General features: G+C 50.0%; 2 protein-coding genes across 4 annotated transcripts in view; one reads left to right on the plus strand and one right to left on the minus strand.

Moving 5' to 3' along the window:
* Positions 1-15,969, plus strand: part of FAM222B (family with sequence similarity 222 member B) — a 22,162-nt gene extending 6,193 nt beyond the window's left edge. For 2 of the 3 annotated variants that reach the window (XM_077749708.1, XM_077749707.1), the window contains exons 2-3: positions 4,318-4,439; positions 12,049-15,969. In XM_077749708.1, the coding sequence (XP_077605834.1) occupies positions 4,358-4,439; positions 12,049-13,655 (1,689 nt within the window). In that variant the 5' untranslated portion in view covers positions 4,318-4,357 and the 3' untranslated portion in view covers positions 13,656-15,969. Of the gene's footprint in view, positions 1-3,070; positions 3,090-4,317; positions 4,440-12,048 lie in introns of those variants that run through there. The other variant, XM_077749709.1, reaches the window with a different exon arrangement.
* A 2,072-nt stretch (positions 15,970-18,041) lies between these two features.
* Positions 18,042-19,187, minus strand: part of TRAF4 (TNF receptor associated factor 4) — a 5,785-nt gene continuing 4,639 nt past the window's right edge. Inside the window, exon 7 of the mRNA XM_077749786.1 lies at positions 18,042-19,182. Coding sequence (XP_077605912.1) covers positions 18,550-19,182 — 633 coding nt within the window. The 3' untranslated portion in view covers positions 18,042-18,549. The remainder of the gene's footprint in view (positions 19,183-19,187) is intronic.

Genomic DNA, 19,187 nt, shown 5'->3' on the forward strand with positions numbered 1-19,187 from the left:
TCTGACTGGGGTAGGGGTGGGTGGGAGGGCAGATTAAAGTACTTTTGAATTTTCCCAGTGGGCACAAGGGTTTTGTTCCTCAGAGATAGTCTGGAAATGCTAGCTCTGGTGTAAGTGCCCTAGCAGAGTTTGAACACCTTCGTTCTGGGCGTACTGTGATACCATAGTCCTTCTGCTTAGGGAGCAGGCCAGCTGGCGGTAGGAAGGCTGGCTGAGAGCTCACAGAGAGGCTTTGCCAAGGAGATCTTTTTTACCCTCTGTAATGTCTGCAGCTCACTTGGCCTGAGCTTTAGATTACTTCTTGATTCTGTTTTAGAAGTCAGGACTTGAATTTTGAGCCCTCTTCAGGAGGTAGTGCTAGTGTTGATTTCTGGCTCTACTGGGGCTTCTGGAAGTGTCAACTGTAAAATTATATTGGAATTTGCTTTTTAGAAAAAGCCAGGTGGTAATCAGAATGTGTGGGTGGTTTGAAGTTTTTAAAGAAAAGGCCTGTGCTCAGCTGCCAGGCTTCCGCAGGAGTACTTTATACTGCACATCCCTTCTTTCTAGAATGGGTTGTGGAAGGGAATTGTTTCTGTCCTGTTTCACCACAACCCTCATGACTTTGCCATATTCCTTGCCATAGCAGAATCCGATTCTTAAGTGAAACTGGTCAAGGGGCTTGAAGACCTCCTTAGTACAGAGAGCAGTGTTTTGGAAGGGATGGCAGGTAGAGCCTTGAACTCTTAAAGAAAGGGTCACAAATTAGGGGCTGTAGTCTTAGCAGTCTCAGTGATGAGTTTTCTAGAGTTGCTGGGTGGTTCCTGCTGGGGACATTATCAGGAGGGCCCCAAGCTCTGCTGTCTTTCTTCCTCATTCACCCCCTACTGCCCAAACTAAACCTTGATCTTCTGGGGCGCCTGGGTGGTTCAGTCGGGTAAGCGTCCGACTTCAGCTCAGGTCATGATCTCACAGTTTGTGGGTTTGAGCCCCGCGTCGGGCTCTGTGCTGACAGCTAGCTCAGAGCCTGAAGCCTGCTTCCCATTCTGTATCTCCCTCTCTCTCAGACCCTCCCCTGCTCACACTGCCTCTCTCCCTCTCTCAGAAATTTAAAAAATTAAGAATAAAAAAAAAAAAAAAAAACTTGATCTTCTGGGGTCTTTTTTTCTTTTTATATTTTTATTTATTTCTAGGAGAGAGAGAGACAGCGTGAGCAGGGGAGGGTCAGAGAGAGAGGGAGTCACAGACTGAAACAGGCTCCAGGCTCTGAGCTGGCAGTCAGCACAGAGCCTGACGCAGGGCTCGAACCCACGAACCGCGAGATCATGACCTAAGCGAAAGTCGGACGCTTAACTGACTAAGCCACCCAGGCGCCCCATCTTTTTTTCTTTTTTTAAAAGTAATGTCTACACCCATCGTTGGGCCCGAACGTACAACCCTGAGATCAAGAGCCGCAGGTGCCCCGACTCTCTGGAGTCTTTACAGAATTCACCTATTATTTTTGCTCCTTTGGTCACTATCAGTAAATCCATAATGTGTCTTTGCCCCCGTTTAACTGGTTTAATTGCCTCCTCTTCCTATTGGAAATCCAGAGTTGTGGTTTGAGGTGCAGTATATTATGGTCAACTCTTAGGATCCACAACTTCCCACACTCATCTCTTCCTGGTTGTAGACATCAAGATTTAATAGGTATGTCTGAGATAGTGGTGATCATGCTAGATGGTTCCTTCCAGAAAGTAGAGGTTAAGAGTGTATCTGCAGGACAGCTTAGTGAATGTGTCCTCTGTACCTCCGTCATCACAGTACTGCTGCTGTCCAGATGGAGTACAAAGCATGGAGGTAGAAGTGTGCTTGGTTCATTGGAGGAGCTGCAAGGAGACCACTGTGGCTGAAAGTGGAATCTGAAAGAGGGGCATGGGAGGTTAGAAGATGAGGTCAGGGGTGCCTGGGTGGCTCAGTTGGTTGAGCGTCCGACTTCGGCTCAGGTCATGATCTTACGGTTCATGGGTTCAGGCCCCTCATCAGTCTCTGTGCTGACAGCTAGCTCAGAGCCTGGAGGCTGTTTCAGATTCTGTGTCTCCCTCTCTCTCTGACCCTCCTCTGCTCAGCTGTCTCTCTCAGAAATAAATAAAACATTAAAAAAATTTTTTAGAAAATGAGGTCAGAGAAGTAGTAGTGACAGATCATGGAGGCCTTATGGACTAGTTAGCATTTTGTAGTTTATTCTGTGGGAGATGGGAAACCATTGGAGGTTTTTGAACTGATACGATTTCTAATTAAATAAATTACTCTGGCTGCTGTGTGGATAGTAGATTGGGTGATAGGGGCAAGGGTGGAACAGGGAAACCATTTAGAAGGCTATTGTAGTAATCCAGGCGAGAGATGATGACATGACAGGTGACGTGTGGAATTATTACCTGTCTCCAGGAAAGGCTGGGAGACCTAATTGAGAAAACATCACTAATGCCCCTGATAGAGCCTATTTCATAATATTAGCCTCCAATATTTGTTAATTCCCTTCCTTCCCTTGGATTTTGCCTTCTCCTACATTAGGACCGTAGGGGAGAGGTTATTAAACAGAGAACAGCATTCACAAGAGAAGGGATTGTAAACTGTACCTCAGTCATTTGACCCCAACAGAAGCCTTTTTATTTCTTGAGGAGCTGCAGTTGATGCCCTGCGTAGGTTCTGTGATCCCAGCACCGGAGACCTGAAAAGGCTGAATCTGTGCCAGAACTCTTGGGCAGTTCTCTTCTCACTAAAGCATTCAAGCTTCAGTTCTTTCTGTGGTTGCTGTCTTAGACACAGTTTGAGCAGCCTCTTTTACAGAGTGTCTTTTCAGCTACGTGGCCTTGCAAGCTGGAGCTCTCAGGTACACTGCCGACAAGGTAGTTTCACATAGCTGGGAGGGCCCTTCAGAGAGAAACAAAGAGGGTTTGTGGTCTTTGTTTAACACTTAAGAGCTTCCACNGAACTCTTGGGCAGTTCTCTTCTCACTAAAGCATTCAAGCTTCAGTTCTTTCTGTGGTTGCTGTCTTAGACACAGTTTGAGCAGCCTCTTTTACAGAGTGTCTTTTCAGCTACGTGGCCTTGCAAGCTGGAGCTCTCAGGTACACTGCCGACAAGGTAGTTTCACATAGCTGGGAGGGCCCTTCAGAGAGAAACAAAGAGGGTTTGTGGTCTTTTTTTAAAATTTAAGAGCTTCCCCCCCCCCACCCCCCACTCTGCTTTTGTTGGGATTAGAGCTTTAATATAGCCACTCTGATTTCTGGGGTTTGCAGTATGGGAAAGGAATTTCATGTATTTTAGTAGAATATATTTATTTGAGAAAAGCTTAGTCCTTGGCACACAGGGAGCTTGCCTTGCTCTTCCCTGGAGGCCACATCAGCGCCGCTTTCTGGGGCAGGTCTTGCTGGAAGACATCACAGATGAAACCATGCCGTCTTGATATGATGGCAGGGTTACCTGCCTGGAGAGGGTTGCCGGCAGCCTGCCACCTCACTGATTTACTCTGGGAACAATGCAGATTTGTTCTCTGGGGTCAAGGGGGTCTAATTGTTTGGTAGACAATAGGAAAGGTAAATCCCCAGAAATTAGAAACAGATTTGCTTTAACAGTAGTTAATTGCGTCTCCTAGGACGCTTTGCCCCTTCTTCCTTCTAAAAGTGAGCTCAGATTTCTGCCATAGCAAGTTGGACTTTGGGTGCCTTTGCAGCTCACATACTGCACTGCCTCTGGCAATGTCTGACTGCCCCTGCCCCAACCAGGCCTGTAAATAGACTGAGCCAGGCCTTCTTAGGCTTTGTTAGCGCCAGCTCTCTTCAGGAACCCTGTTCTGTTTTCACGGAGAAGGCATTTTTCCTTTCACGTCAGTTAGAATCTGCCCTAGCCATTCTGCTCTTGCCTTAGGAGCTGGGACCCAGATGAGAGCTGGCATGTCCTGTATCTGGATGGGAACTCCAGGGGCCTCTCCAAGAGCAGCAGGGAGAGGCCATCTACAGGAAATGCAGATGCCGAAAGGGTGCATCTAAAGCTTGTGAACTGTAAAACACTTTATACCAATGCACTTTACTCTCCAGTTATCTGTGTGGATAGGTATTTCCAGGTTTTATCCCCCCCGCCCATGTATCTGTGCTGACTGAAACATAATTTTAGCCATAGTAACGGGCAAATTGTTGCTGCAGATAAAGGCGTAGATATATTTTCAACCAACATCCTGCTAATTAAATTGCTTATCTATCTAAACTTGGGCCTCTGCTGCTCATATCCGATGTCCCTGGTATCTTCCTTGAGTGAGTTGCCCTGTATTCTGTGACCTTGTTTTTGTGTTCATTGCAGTGTGAGTGACTGCCCCATGTTGTGTTGATGCCAGTCTGCCATGCTAGCCTGTCTACCAGGGCCAGGTGACCTGTCCTTTCAGCTTCTTCCTCACACGCAGATGAACACTGGACTTCAGAAATGTAAGTAATCTGGATTCCAGGGTAGGACGTGATCCTTATTTCGTCCCTACATTTGAGTAATCCCAGAGGCACATCAGGGGTATGTTGACTGTGAACTTTGGTACTTCCAAAATATTCTTCAGCACAGACAGCAAGAAAGCAGCTATAAAACTTGTCACCAATGTGAACACTTTTCTGATCAGAGAGATCCTCTTAAATACTAGAATTCCCCAGTGTCCAGCATCTTAATTGTAATTGTTGCTGCTAGCTATCTGTTGAGCACCAACTATATCTATATATAGATAGATAGATGTATCTAGATATATCAACTATCTATATATAGATATATATATGTCACCTTTCAGTTTGAAACCCCCATGAGGAATTCAGTGAAACTCACAGTCTTGATTACTTACTGTATCTTGGAAACAAACTATTTACCCTGTTCTGTTGTTTTGGACTTTCTTAGCATTCTCTACCATGGAAACAGACAGTTCCCTTTGGTTTTGCTGTCTGCTGAGCCAATGACCTCAGTTTACACGTAAATTGAGATAGGGATAGGGAGATAGCTTTCTGTCTTTCTGGGTATATTCCTGCTAATAAGCTTGCCCAAAAGATTGAGCTTTTGAAAACTAGTAGATTCCTGTCCTTTTTTTTTTAAAGTGAGCTCTATGCCCAGTGTGGGGCTTGAACTCCTGGCCCTGAGATGAAGGAGATTAAGGGTTACATGCTCTACTGACTGAGCCAGCCAGGCGCCCCAGATTCCTGTCTTAAACTGGCTGGAATTGGAGCTTTATGCCTCATATTTTCCCAGATTCCTGGCTTCTGTCCCTGCACTACAATGATATGCAAGGAAAAGAATCTATTCCTAGCTCATTACCATGTACAATGTCTTCAAGTATAAAAATGGCCCTAAATTTGGGAAAGACCTTCCTTTTAGAGCAAAAGGGGGAAATCACTGAGACATTTAGGCTTACCCTTTAATAGAAAAGGTGCTTCAGCACTTTCCCTGAATCCTTTATGACAGAGGTTGGTAAACTTTTTCTGTAAAGGGCCAGATAGCAAATATTTTAGGCTTTGTGGGCCATATGGTCCCTGTTGTATCTACTGTTGTAGGGCTAAAGCAGCTATAGACAACACATAAACAAATGAGTGTGGCTGTGTTATGATAAACCTTTTTACAGAAACACACCAGGTATATTTTGGCCCACAGGCTGTAGTTTGCCGACCCCTGCTTTGTGAGATCATCTCTAGAAGTTAAAAATAGTCTAGCCTCTTGACTTAATTTCTTTGAAGGAGAGGAAGACCCAGAGCCTGACGAGTTCTGGAATTTGGCCAACGAATCAAGTTGCTGTAATGACAAAGCTGAAACTTAACAGTCTTCCTTCTACAGCCACCTGACCCAATTAGGCATGCTATGCCATGCTGTACCATCTTTCTCTTCAGTAAACGATGATTAGGTGATAAAGTTGTCTGTACTCCCTGGCCACTGAAATCTGCACACTAACTGCATTTTGATTGGTTCTGGGGTGCAGGGACACAACTGGAGAAGGGAGTTTACTTGGAAGCATGACATGACAGAGTAGCTCGCTGACTTTCTTCTAGGTTCCTTCCTGTACTCAAAGAGCTTTACACCCAGAGATGGAGGATCAGGGGGGGAGCCATTTGGGAAGAAAGGCATATTGACAGCTTTATCTTGGGTGCTGACTTTGAGTCTCCACTCCTTCCCAAATCAGCCTCTGCCAACCACTGTCCTCAAATTTTTATTCAAGAATTGAGATAACCTTCCCTGGTTTCAGGCTTGTCTGTCTGGGGAATAGTGTATCAGAATCCCTTTGTCTCACTTGGTTACTATGCTTAACTGTACCCAAGCCTTTACAGAGAAGAAAACCTGATGAGGTTTTAGGCTTACTTGCTTTCTTTTCACCTCTCCCAAAATGTATAAGAAAAACAATTCTGCCCTGTGACTTGTAGGTGTTAGCATTGAACATTTACGATGAGATGGAGCATAAACTCTTCCCTTTTGGAACCGGCACTAAGTCCTGCTCAGAACCCAGGCCTCTCAGCTATAGAGACCTGAGAACCAGTTTTGTGACTGTGCTCTTCTTTCCCTGCCCCTCATCCTCAGGAGGGTCTTACAAGTTGTTAGAAACACAGAGCTTGGGGGCGCCTGGGTGGCTCAGTCGGCTAAGTGTCCAACTTCAGCTCAGGTCATGATCTCATGGTTTGTGGGCTTGAGCCCCACGTCGGACTCTGTGCTGACAGCTAGCTCAGAGCCTGGAGCCTCTTTCAGATTCTGTGTCTCCCTCTCTCTCTGACCCTCCCCTGCTCACACGTTCTCTCTCTNGGAGCCTGTCTCTGGATTCTGTCTCGTCTCTCTCTGACCCTCCCCTGCTCGCTTGGTTTCTCTCTGTCTCTCAAAAATAAATAAAAAACATTAAAAATTTAAAAAAAATTAAGGAACACAGAGCTTGGTATCTGGTGGGGTGGGGAGGGGATACAGATATTTATAGATTATTGTGCTTTATATTGTCAGGAGATGGCTTCTTGGCCAGCTCTTTAAGTCACCTGGCTAATCGCCTTCCCCAGGCTTAACCTACCACATGTACAGAATCACAGGATTGGTCCCTTCCACTCCATTTTCTTATCTCCCTTTCCTTTTCTATGTGTGTAGGAGGATATAACACATTTCCCATCCTGCCATGGGGCAGTCCGGATTAAGGAACATCTTGGTTAGTTTTTATTTTTTTTTTAATGTTTTTATTTATTTCACACACACACAGCATGAGCAGGGGAGGGTCAAAGAGAGAGGGAGATACGGAATCTGAAACAGGCTCCAGGTTTGTTTTTATTTATTTTTAAATGTTTTTATTTAACACACGCACGCATGCACGCAGGGGAGGGTCAGAGTGGGCGGCTCCAGGCTCTGAGCTAGCTGTCAGCACAGAGCCCGACGTGGGGCTCAAACCCACGAACCAGGAAATCATGACCTGAGCCAAAGTCGGGCGCTTAACCGACTGAGCCACCCAGGTGCCCCAGGAACATCTTGGTTTTGAACATCTTGCATTTGATACAGGACCACAGTTGGGGTTAGGTGGATGCCCTCCTTTTCTAGATTTTATATTCCATGCTGTCACTTGCTTTGAGAGTTCTCAGCTGTTTTGGAACTTTATTTGGCAAAATTTCCTCTGACCCGTCTTTTCCCAATTCACCAAAAAATGTGTTTTTGAACACTTTTTTTTCCCATTAACCCCAAACCTCTGCTCCTACTTCCCCAGCTCACTATCAGTTATATCCATAATATTTCTGGGTGAATGGCTGAAATGACAAAAGGTTTATGGTCCTCAAATAATCTTTTAGACAACTTTGACCTCCTTCACTGTAGAGTAGCAGTATAAAAATCACCCAGTTTTACTACTACTTTCTGTGCCTATCTGCCCCCTAGTGGAAGGGCCTGGAAATGGTGAATTGACCCAGTAACTGGATAAACCCATAGAAATCTCAGAAATTAGTTAATATTTGTTGAGTGCTTACTGTATGCCAGGCACTGTTTTATTTTTTTTAATCTTTGTTCTCATTTGTTCCTCAATAATTCCATATGAGAGACTCTTCTCTTTCTTTTAAGGAGAAGGGATAGAGTAGCACTTGCCAGTGTCACATTACTGTTCTGCTAGAACTTCTAGACTCGGCTAGAAGTCATACTTGGATCAGACTCCAAAGTGGAGTATTTGAAACACAGTGCCTGGGGCCTCTCCATCTATTGATAGTTTCCTGCTGCATATGGCACTTGTCTTCTGACCTTCAAAATAGGATAAACAGGGAGGCCCCTGTGGGGAAGCTGGGATTCAAGGGGATTGCCCCCTCTACCCCCCAGTCCATGGTGTAGACAACAGTGCTTTCTGCTGCATTTAACTCCCAGACTCAAGCCCAGCGTGCTTTCTTGGTCAGGTTACTTTTTCCTCTTTATGTGCACATTCAACCAAACCTGCTATCCTTGAATAATAACTTTTGATAAGCATGGTTCCTGTTTGCAGACCTTTTTCCTATTCGTTGAACCTCTTGATCTTAATGATTATGTGAGGTACAACAGCAGGTATCATTCCTGTTTATAAATGAAAGAGTGGTTGGGGCACCTGGGTGCCTCAGTCAGTAAGCATCTGACTTTGGCTCAGGTCATGATCTTGCTGTTCGTGGGTTAGAGCCCTACATTGGGCCCTGTGTGGACAGCTTAGAGCCTGGAGCCTGCTTCCAATTCTGTGTCTCCCTCTCTCTTTGCCCCTTCCCGGCTATCCCCCCCTGCCCCGCCTCTCAAAAATAGATGAACATTATTTAAAAATCTATAAAGGAGTCACTGAGACCCTGAGTCTCAGGAGCTAATAAAGCCAGTACTTGAGTCTGGATCTCTCTTTGTTCTAACCACAGATTCCTTATTCTCTCCACTGCCTTATTCTGGACTGATGACCTTTGGTACCAGCTATTTAAATAAGTTCCTTGCAGGGGCACCTGGCTGACTTAGTTGGTAGAGTATGTGATTCTTCATATTGGAGTTGTGAGTTTGAGGCCTACTTGTGCATAGAGCTTACTTTACAAAATAATGAGTGAGTGAATGAATGAATAGCTTACGAAGCCATGGTATTTGTGTTAGCTGTACACTTAGGGGAAGAGGTTACAGACGAAGGCAAGGTTCCAGGGTGCCCTGTGGGACTGAGATAAGAAAGTGTTCAGAAAACTTGGTTTTTGGTTTTTTGTTTTTTTTTAAGGGCTAAGCTCAGTCAGTTAAGCATCTGATTTTGGCTTAGGTCCTGATCTCACAGTTCATGGGTTCGAACCCTGTATCGGGTAAGCTTGTGCCCTGCTTCTCTATTTCTTCCTCTCCCTTTTTCTGCCCCTCATGGGATTCTCCCCTTACTAACTTGCGCCCCTTCTCTCAAAACAAAACAAAGATACTGTAGCCTATATCCACCCTTCCCATTCTTATTTCTTTTTGATTCTGATTCTTTCATATGACTATTCTCATCACCACGGTCAACATCAGCAGAAACAGGGTAAAGAGAACTAAAAGAGAACCAGTCAGGTATAAGTGTCTCATTCCATACTCCTGAATCAGGCCAAGCTACCTTCTGCCTCTGCTAGGAGGAAAAAAAAAAAACACCCTCAGAGTTGATGTGGACTTGGAACAAAGGAACTCTATTATTCAGGAAGTCACTGTACCTCTCTCACACCTGGCCTTCAAGAAGAAAAGCCCAGAGGCAGACCTATATTACCTGTCTGAACTAAAACCCAGCAGGGGTACCTATGTGGTTCAGTCAGTTAAGCATCTGACTTTGCCTCAGGTCATGATCTCGCCATTCGTGGGTTCGAGCCCCGCGTTGGACTCTGTGCTGACAGCTCAGAGCCTGGGGCCTGCTTCAGATTCTGTTATTCCATCTCTCTCTACCCCTCCCCCACTCACGCTCTGTGTTTGTGTGTGTGTGTCTCTCTTTCTAAAAAATAAACATTAAAAAAAATTATAAATAAAACCCAGCAGCTGCTGACTGCCATTGCTCAACTGAGCCCGGAGTTGTTCAGTCAGTGTAGAATCTGTTGTGATGGCGCTCACTGAGCTGCTCCGGGCAAGGTACTGGGCTAGGGTGTCACGGGATCTTGACCAGTCAGACACCTGAGTGCAGTGGCTGACCTGTGCAGCTTCTAATGGAATTGTGGTGTCTTGAGGGACGGTCTCTCAGCAGTCCCAGACTTTTTTTGGTATTTTCTTGTCCAGGAGAATGTAATAAGGGTCACAAAAAGGTCCCACTTTATGGAGACTGAAGCCCATTGAGGGTCAGTGGCTTGTAAGCAGCAGCAGAACTCAGACTCTGCTGTCAGGGCTTTGATTCTGCTCACCAGCTAGTACTGCCTAGCTGACAGAAGGTTTCTGGGCCTCTCTGCCTCCCTCTCCTCCTTGCCTTCAGTTGTCACTGTCACATTCATCCTTTTAAGACCTTCTCCAAATCAGTCATCTTACAAACATTTCATCTGTGGACAGAGCATCTAGTCTGCACACAGTTCATTAAGCAGACGTTAAACACGTGGGAGTCCCTGGTGCACGGCGGCGTGTGGCCCTGGCCGCACAGCGCTTTTCCGCTCTGTGCTTTCGCTAAGTTGTGCATTGGTGGGCGTGGGACCAAATCTCTGTGCCTTGTGGACATCAGCTCTCTTTTCCTGCTACAGAAGCAGCGTTTTCTCAGCAGTTGCTGCCAGGCTAACCGGCAATGCCACCAAAGGAGAGCAGCTGTGTCCTCTTCCTTCTGGCACACTCCTCGCCCCCCTTCTCTTGCAGTTGATGCCCAGTGACGTGACTGAATGGAGTCGTCTTGGGCCGAGGCAGCGGAGGCCACAAGCTGGGCATTCAGTCGGCTTGTCCCTGCTCTGTCCTGGCTGCCTTCTGCAGGGCGAGGAACGAGGGTGGGAGTTAGCTCGCTGAGCCTGGGCTCCCCGCCAAGCCCCTTCCTTCTGCGGGCGCACACTGGGTGGGTACTTAGCACGCCTTTATTAAGCACCTTCTGTGTATACTTGGGAGAAACCCTACCTCAGGGGAGGACAACAGAGCTGAGACCTTTTGCGGGAGCCTGACATCCTTAAAGAGCTCTTGTTCTCTGAACGTTTTCCTTTTTTACTGGAAGTCCAGCATCCGCTGGAGCCCCCTGCCGGGTGACTCCTGGAGATGGGAACAAAGAAACTGTTAACATTAATGAGGCGCATTGAGTGGGTATTTCCGCAGCTCCAAAGGAAGGCAGGTTTTTCCTCTTTCATTTTGGAAAGTGACAGCTGACAAGGGCCAAATACAGACTATTTTTGGCTCTCAGGACTTAAAGATTCTCTGAAACCTTTCTTCTCAGTTCCCTCCCTGCTGCCCTGTCATTATTGTCACCCCCCACGAGGCAGTAAATAAAGCCTTTTGATCTTCTCCCAGTCAGGCAGAAGAGGGTAAGCGGTAAACAAAAGTGAACTTGTGGCCTAAGGCTGGGGGAGGGGTCTTGGCAGCGTATTCCTCTGCTTCTGAAAAGAAGGCCTCCTGTTAGCCGAGCCAGGATGCCCACCCAGTGGGGATGGCGCCCTAGCTGCCAAGGCACCAGAGAAAGCTGCTGCCTCGCCGGCTGCTGCAGACTGAGGAGTAGTCACTCCGGGTGCCCTCTCTACCAGGGAGGGCATCTGCCTAGAGCCTTCGCTGCCGAGGCCAGCATGGGCTGGTAGGAACATGGAGAGAGTTCCACTCAGAGGAGCAACCTTCAGTTACTTCTGTGGGAACTGGCCAGGTTCAGGCTCTCCAAAGTCCGGGACTTTGAAAGTTGCTCTGCTCTTCTGATCTTTGGTGGCCTCATTTATAAAGGAGAATCCTGATAGTATCTGCCTTCTAAAGCAGTAGCAAGGACTCAGCCGAGATGGCCTGTCACTTGGGCACAAGGCCTGGCCAGTTGTGAGCACTGACCGAACGTTAGCCGTTACTTGGGGGCTCGGTGAGGCTGCATCTAACTTCGTTAACCCCTACTCCACCCTAGGCCCTCAAAGCGGGAATCTAGAAGGGCTAATTGGCTTGGCACTGATGAGCTCCCTCTCCTTCTTTGCTCTCCTTACCCTTCTCTCTCTCTAGGGGACACTACACAGAAAATGAGAGCTGCTCACTATCCTACCCCAGCCGAATTGGACGCGTATGCTAAGAAGGTCGCAAACAACCCACTGACTATAAAAATCTTCCCCAACAGTGTGAAGGTTCCCCAGCGGAAACACGTTCGTCGTACTGTGAACGGCCTCGACACATCAGCCCAGCGCTACAGCCCCTACCCGACTCAGGCAGCCACCAAGGCAGGCCTGCTTGCCATTGTCAAAGTGCCAGCCAAAAGCATACTCAAGGACTTTGACGGCACCCGAGCCCGATTGCTCCCTGAGGCCATCATGAACCCCCCAGTGGCACCCTATGCTACTGTGGCACCCAGCACTTTAGCCCACCCCCAGGCCCAGGCTCTGGCCCGCCAGCAGGCCCTGCAGCATGCACAGACCCTGGCCCATGCCCCTCCCCAGACGCTGCAGCACCCTCAGGGTATCCCGCCACCCCAGGCGCTGTCCCACCCTCAGAGCCTCCAGCAGCCTCAGGGCCTGGGCCACCCTCAGCCCATGTCCCAAACCCAGGGCTTGGTCCACCCTCAGGCCCTGTCTCACCAGGGTCTCCAGCACCCCCCCAATCCCTTGCTGCATGGAGGCCGGAAGATGCCAGACTCAGATGCCCCCCCGAATGTGACCGTGTCTACCTCAACTATCCCCCTTTCGATGGCGGCCACCCTGCAGCACAGCCAGCCCCCGGACCTGAGCAGCATCGTGCACCAGATCAACCAGTTTTGCCAGACGAGGGCAGGCATCAGCACTACCTCAGTGTGTGAGGGCCAGATCGCCAACCCCAGCCCCATTAGTCGCAGTCTGCTCATCAATGCAAGCACCCGGGTGTCGACCCACAGCGTCCCCACACCAATGCCTTCATGTGTGGTCAATCCCATGGAGCACACCCACGCGGCCACAGCCGCGTTGCCTGCCACGGGCCCTGTCAACCTGCCCACGGGCATCTCTCGAGCCCCCGCTGGCTACCCTAGCGACCTCAAGCCAGTCGCCTGGAACCAGCACCAGCTGGCCCACCTTCAGCAGATGTGCAGTGAGGCCGGTGGGACGCCGGCCCCTGGCCTGACAGGCAAGCACGCAGCAGGACGCGAGTTGGCAGGGCCTGGCTTTGTGGGCAAGGCCCCTGCCTACCCGCAGGAACTCTGCCTGGCACAGCCCTTCCATCTGAAGCCACCCCTGGAGAAGCCAACCCCGTCCCCACCCGTCAACGGCCTGGCGGCCCCACTGGCCTACCCCAATGGTCACTACTTCCAACCCCTGTGGAACAACATTCTGCCCACTCCCAATAGCGACAGCTCGGGGTCTCAGGACCTCGCCATGCCGTTCCATGGTGGGCAGCCCACGGGTGCACCCCTTGACTGTGGGACGGCTGCTGGGGCCCACTACCGAGCAGGGGCCGGGGGCGGTCCAGTGGCAAGCCAGAACAGCTTGATGCAGACGGTGGATTACCTAAGCGGGGATTTCCAGCAGGCCTGCTTCCGAGAACAGAGCCTGGCCATGCTGAGCAAGGCCCACCGAGCCCCTGGCAACCGAGCCCCTGATCCCGCAGATAGTCGAAATCTTCATATTCAGCACCCTGGGTATAGATAGGTAGCTCGGGTGCCCTCCACAAGCTACACATCATACATCACCCTCCTAGGTTTAGACTTACTTTTGGGTAATTGGATAGTTTCAGAGTTTTCGCTGCTCCAATGTGATCGTCCTTAGAGGTCTACAAAAGGGAATTTGGTGGGATCTAATTGAGGACCGCGGGGGATCCCCTGTGCCCTCACCCTCCCCTCCACCATCCCTAGCAACTTCTGGGTTTTACGACCTAACCCCAACTCCAGGCTTTTCTCTCTGCTGCCTATCAGTCCCTCCACCTTGGCGGCTTCCCACCAGCCACCTCCTGTCTTTTCTTGCACCTCTGTTTTCCTTAGGACTGAGGTGTGGGTAAGGAAGGGCCCTAGTGAGGTGGCTGTAGGTCCCCAGCCCCTTAAGCTAGGCCTCTCCCTGTCTGCCTCTCTTTGGGACTAAGAACCCAGACTTCCCAAGTGCTCTGGAAGTTACTTCCTTATTCACCCAAAGATCTCAAAAACTGACCTAGTTTTCACCCCCTCCCACCCCGCTCCATTCCTCAGGGCTTTACTTTACATCTGCATGATTCCAGAGCCTCGGCATTTGTCCTTGCTACACTCAAGGGCGCCCCGGAGGCACGTGGCCACAGCCTTGAGACCTGGGGGGAAAATGTGTCTTTGTGTTGGTATCTTAGTTCCTGACACACCTTTCCAGTCCTAGAGAAAGGTAGTGACCGTCCAGCACACCCAAGATCCCTTTCTCACTGTTGTCTCTCTCCCAGCTCACCTGCTGCTCCCGTCCTCCTCACCCCTCCGAAACACAAGCAAAACAAAACAAAATAGGATCTTGAGGAATTAGGTAGGTAACGGATGATCACATTGGAGTTGGGAATTAAAAACACCAAAAAAAAAAAAAAAGTTAAAATGCATTTGGTTCTCTGTACACTGGCTAAGAATATTGCTCTACACTGTAAGTTTTAAATGTCCTGTTTCTGTATGAATGTAGTGTGGGTTTGAGTAGCGTTGTGTGAGCGGCCCCACAGGTACATTCACCCTCTAGTCGCCTCCTTTTGCAGCCCCTCAGTTTAACGAAGAAAGAAAGAAAAAAAAAAAACACAAAGCCTTAAGCTCTTTGAATTCTTCCTTTACCAAATGAGCACGGTTCTAACAGCTGGAGGCGGACCTACATTGGAAGCAGCCCCTCCTGCCCGCGCCCACCCTCCACGTGCCCATCCTCCACCCCATGCTCCACGTGTTTCATTCCCAAGTGGCAAGTAGTTGGCTAGAAATTTTAAAACTTTTCTGTAACTTTAAGTTTAGATCATGTTTTGTAATTTTTTGCCCCCTTTTTTTAAAGTTGGGCTCTGCCTTTTTTTTTTTTTTTTTAAACCAAAAAAACCCTTTCCTTTCCTCTTGTCTCTGGGGAATGTGAGCTGATGTTCTTATTTAAGATTTGGGGTTTTGTTTACTATACTATCCACTGTTCTTTAGCCAGAAATTCTCTAGTGATCTGAAGCAATGTGACTGAAGACCAGTTTTTAAATTATGTGTTGGCAAGTTGCCTTATATTTAAAAAGAGAAAAAAAAAAGAAAAAGAAAAAAATGCCTGATTGTGTTATGCCAAATGATAGCAACATGAAATCCTAAGTTATTTCCCTGATTGTTTTCCTGCCATCTGTGAACACTGGTACCTCCCTGTCCCTGAGCCCTCAGGAGCACCTGCAGCTCCTGGCGCAGCGCCTTCTCCCAAGGCTTGACCGCCGCCGTCTCACCCAGGGCCCCTTCCGGTTCTCCCTTCTCAGAGTCAAAGAGCACCACCACCTCCCCGTATCCCTTGCTTGATCTCCAAACCAGATAGTTTTGCTGTAAGTTTTTCCAATGCCTCTCCCCGAAAGGTGAGCTGCCATCTTAGGAAATTGGACCAGACACCAACTTGGGGGCTTTAAATCTAACCTCGGACCCTCAAATCTCTTCCTGTGTAGGGGTGCAAATCTCTGAAGCTCTCACTCCCACCCCTAGTCTGCATGGAAAAATGTACTGTGACCCCTCCCTGTGCCCGCCTCCCAGCTGCCCCTTGCCTTTGGTGTGAGATGTTTCCTAGTTCACCCTGAGCCCCTCTCCCTCCTCTGCCAGCCAACCCCCAACCAGCAATAAGGGTCCAAGCCAGGGCCTCCTACCCACATTCCCTGCCTCCATCCCACACCGCCCCTAGGGAATACCCGGATTCCCTACACCGTCCACACACTGTAGCATTCATCTCCAGCTCCCTCATCTGCTCACCTGTGGTGGTTTATGGGTGTGATGGGGTTTTTAAGATTATTATAAACCAGTAAAAAGAAAAAACCTGATCTTGTCCTATTCGTTGAATGCTGTGAATGTTTGAGGTGACTTTTCTTGTAATGATTCCTAACGTGTCTCCTTTCCAGAAGAGAAGCGAATCCTCAGTTTTAGGAGGGGAGCCCTTATAGTGTCGGTCCCACTCGGAAGCCACTCGGAAGCCGGCACGTGGGGGCGTCGCCCAGGAGGGTGCTCGGGGCATGCCGGGATCCGCGGGAAAGCGTGGTTTCCTGCCTGTTCTGCAGGCTCCACGTGCTGCCCCTTTCACCCCAAGGACAGCTGGAAAACCGGGATCTGGCTTGCTGATGGGCCAACTGAAGACTAAAACGCCCCCCCCCCCCCCCCCCACCACTTTGGAATGGCTGCGGGCGTTGACAGGTAGATGTAATAGGTGCTGTAATCTCTAACAAGAAAAGTGGCCCCTCAGGGTACTGATGGGAGTTGAAAGTACGGTCCCCTTCAGAACAGGCCCTTCGCTGTAGGGTGCCCTTCCCCCTTTACCCCTCATGCCACCCCTGTGAAAAACAGCCGCCTCCCTGGGTCACGTGGCCGCAGTCAGCCTAAGGCCATGTGGCGGTAAGGAGATAGGTGAGCCCAGCCCTGCCTGGCGTCTTTGGGCAGGTGCTTGGGGAGACCAGCACCTCAGGTTCTGCTGCAAAACCCGGCCCGAGTTCCACATAACAGCTGTCTGCAGCAGCGCTGGAACGAGGTCTCGCCTGCATGTGGGGGCACCTCCAGGAGGCACCATCAGTGCGCCCCTGGAGTGGTGCAGTGGCACGGTCCCGCCGGCAGAGGGAGCCCAAGCGGGACCGAGCATGTCCTCTTAGAAAGCTGATGCTGGGTCACCTATTCCCTGCCGCAGGAGCTGAAGAGAAGGCACGTGCCGGAGCCCCTGGTGGCCCATGGTTTTCCCTACCGGCTTCCAGGCATCGCTGTGCCAAGATGGCTTATCTGCAGGAGGGGCTGTCTCCCAGCCAGGCAGCCAGGGCACATCTCCCCCTAGATTACTGAATGTGACCTTTTGAAGGCTAAGCTGATGGTTAGTTTCCCAGGCTGGCTGTCTCAGACGGTCTCTCCCTATCACTGACATGGGGTCTTTTCACCTCAACCTGTGTGGGGGAGAGAGTGGAGAAGGCAAACACTACCACCCTGGAACCTTCTCCTTACTAGATAATAATTGCCATACACTGGGCCTCTTCACAGGGCCAGGCAAGGAGAGGAAGGGCTTTTATGCCGATGCGTCTCGTAGTTTACAAGTCTAGGTGAACAGGATTACTTTCCTTTCACCAGTGAGAGGAACGGTGCCCCACGTAGCTAAGCAACTTGCCAAAAAGCAAGCACAGCAAGGATCCAAACCCAGCTCTGCCACCATTACTGAAGAGAGCTGTACTGCTACGGATTGCTTAGAACAAAATCCAGGCCTGTCCCAAACCAGCTGAAAGATCACCGAGAAGTCAGTTCACGCCTTTTCCTATTTTATCAGTCAAATGTGGATAATCACAGGCACTCAACGGAGGGCTATGAAAAATGAGTGTGGAGGAGAAAATCCAAATACACTTCAAAAGTCCCTTGGCTCAGCTTAGTCCCTGGGTGTGGGCTGGGCTGTGGAGTCGGACTAACGCGACGTTGAGCGCGTCTTCCCCTGGGAACAAGCATCGTCTCACTAAATCTTCACTACAGACGACTAAGATGGGTCCTTCTAGGATGGTGACAAGCGATTTCATTTGCCTGTTGTATTAAATGGAATAACGCACATAGGTGCTTAGCGGTGTCTGCTACATGAGAGCTATTATCACGAGACCAAGAAAGACTTGCCTGGGGGCAGAAGCAGTAAGCAGTCTTCCGTGGAGTATGGATCAAGGCCTCCAGGCTCATGGAACGTCCAGAACCTGCGCCTCCCCCACTCAGCCACCAGAGGCAGCGGCAGGCAACTGTCTTCCGCACAAAGCCTGGCGCGGTTTCCCTGTCATCCGCCAGAGGGCGATCCAGCAGCGCAGAGTCCCGACCGTGGCCCTAGGCCTTCACAGTAGGGCCCAGCCTTCCAGGGCCCTCACCATCCCAGATAAGTGAGGCTGGAACCAAGTTAATAAATACAATTCAGGATTTATTAAAAACCAAGGCTCCCCTGCCGTGCCCTCCTGGCACTAGGTAAATAAATAACCAGAGGGGGCACAGCTGGGGGGAAGGGGAAGAGAAATCAGATCTCAAGACAGATTCTGTGAACTACCCCTCACATTCCCAACTCCCACCCCCCACTATGGCTCTTGGGACATAGCACCAGCAGGCACCTCAGTCCCGGGTAGAGTGTGGCCGGCACCAAGGCATGTCTTCCCTGCCCAGGAGAGGAGACAGGCCCCGGGATCACTTTTTCCAAGCCCTTGATGACCCCAAGACCTGCTCCCCCCAGGGGCCAGGGCTGAAGCACCAATAGGAGGCACCTGAGGCTGGTAAGGAAGAGGGGAGGGGGCCCGGGGGAACAGAACCTGGGCAGCAGAAACAGCTGAAAGGGGGTCCGGCCCCTTCTCCAGGTTCAGCCCGTTCTGGCTGAGGTCATGCTCCACCCCCTTATCTCCTTGGAGCCCCGTCTGCACTCAGCTGAGGATCTTTCGGGGCAATTCGACAGAGGCACGGATGAAGACGGCATCATCCCGCACGTAGTTGCGCTTGCGGATATCCTGGTGGGAGATGAACTTGGGGTAACCGAAGCCCAGAGAACTCTCATCCAGGGAGCCCCGCCAAGTGCCCGGTTTTTGGAAATTCTTCCAGTTTGGGTCAGGGTGAAAGGTCTCAGTGACATGCTGCGGCTTGGCCAGCCCAGGGTCGCTCTGATCCAGCAGGGAGAAGGTGACGCGGCGGGCAAACGGCCACTCCAGGAGATTGTCAAAGGCACCCGGCAGCACGCGAATGTAGAGCGAGAGGTGCGTGCCCTCCCCGCTGCCGTTGCCATTGAGGAACGCAGACACCTGCAGCTTGTAGCCGTACTTGTGTGTGTAGAAGGCGGGGCTGAAGCACTCCAGGTTGGGCTTCGCTTTGGCCTCCTGGAGCCGCCGCCCGTAGCTGCCGATCTTCCAGATGAGCACGCCGTCGCTGCCTACCGACAGCTCCTCCAGCTCGCGCCGCAGCTCCTGGAGCTCCTGCCGCTGCCGGCTCACCAGCGCACACATCATGGCCAGGTGCGGCTTCACGCTCTCCTCCACGTGCCGGGCCATGGCCAGCCTGGGGCACTGTC

Source organism: Crocuta crocuta, unplaced genomic scaffold (genome assembly GCF_008692635.1).
Source record: "Crocuta crocuta isolate KB4526 unplaced genomic scaffold, BGI_CrCroc_1.0 scaffold149, whole genome shotgun sequence".
In the NCBI taxonomy this organism is placed as follows: Eukaryota; Metazoa; Chordata; class Mammalia; order Carnivora; family Hyaenidae; genus Crocuta; species Crocuta crocuta.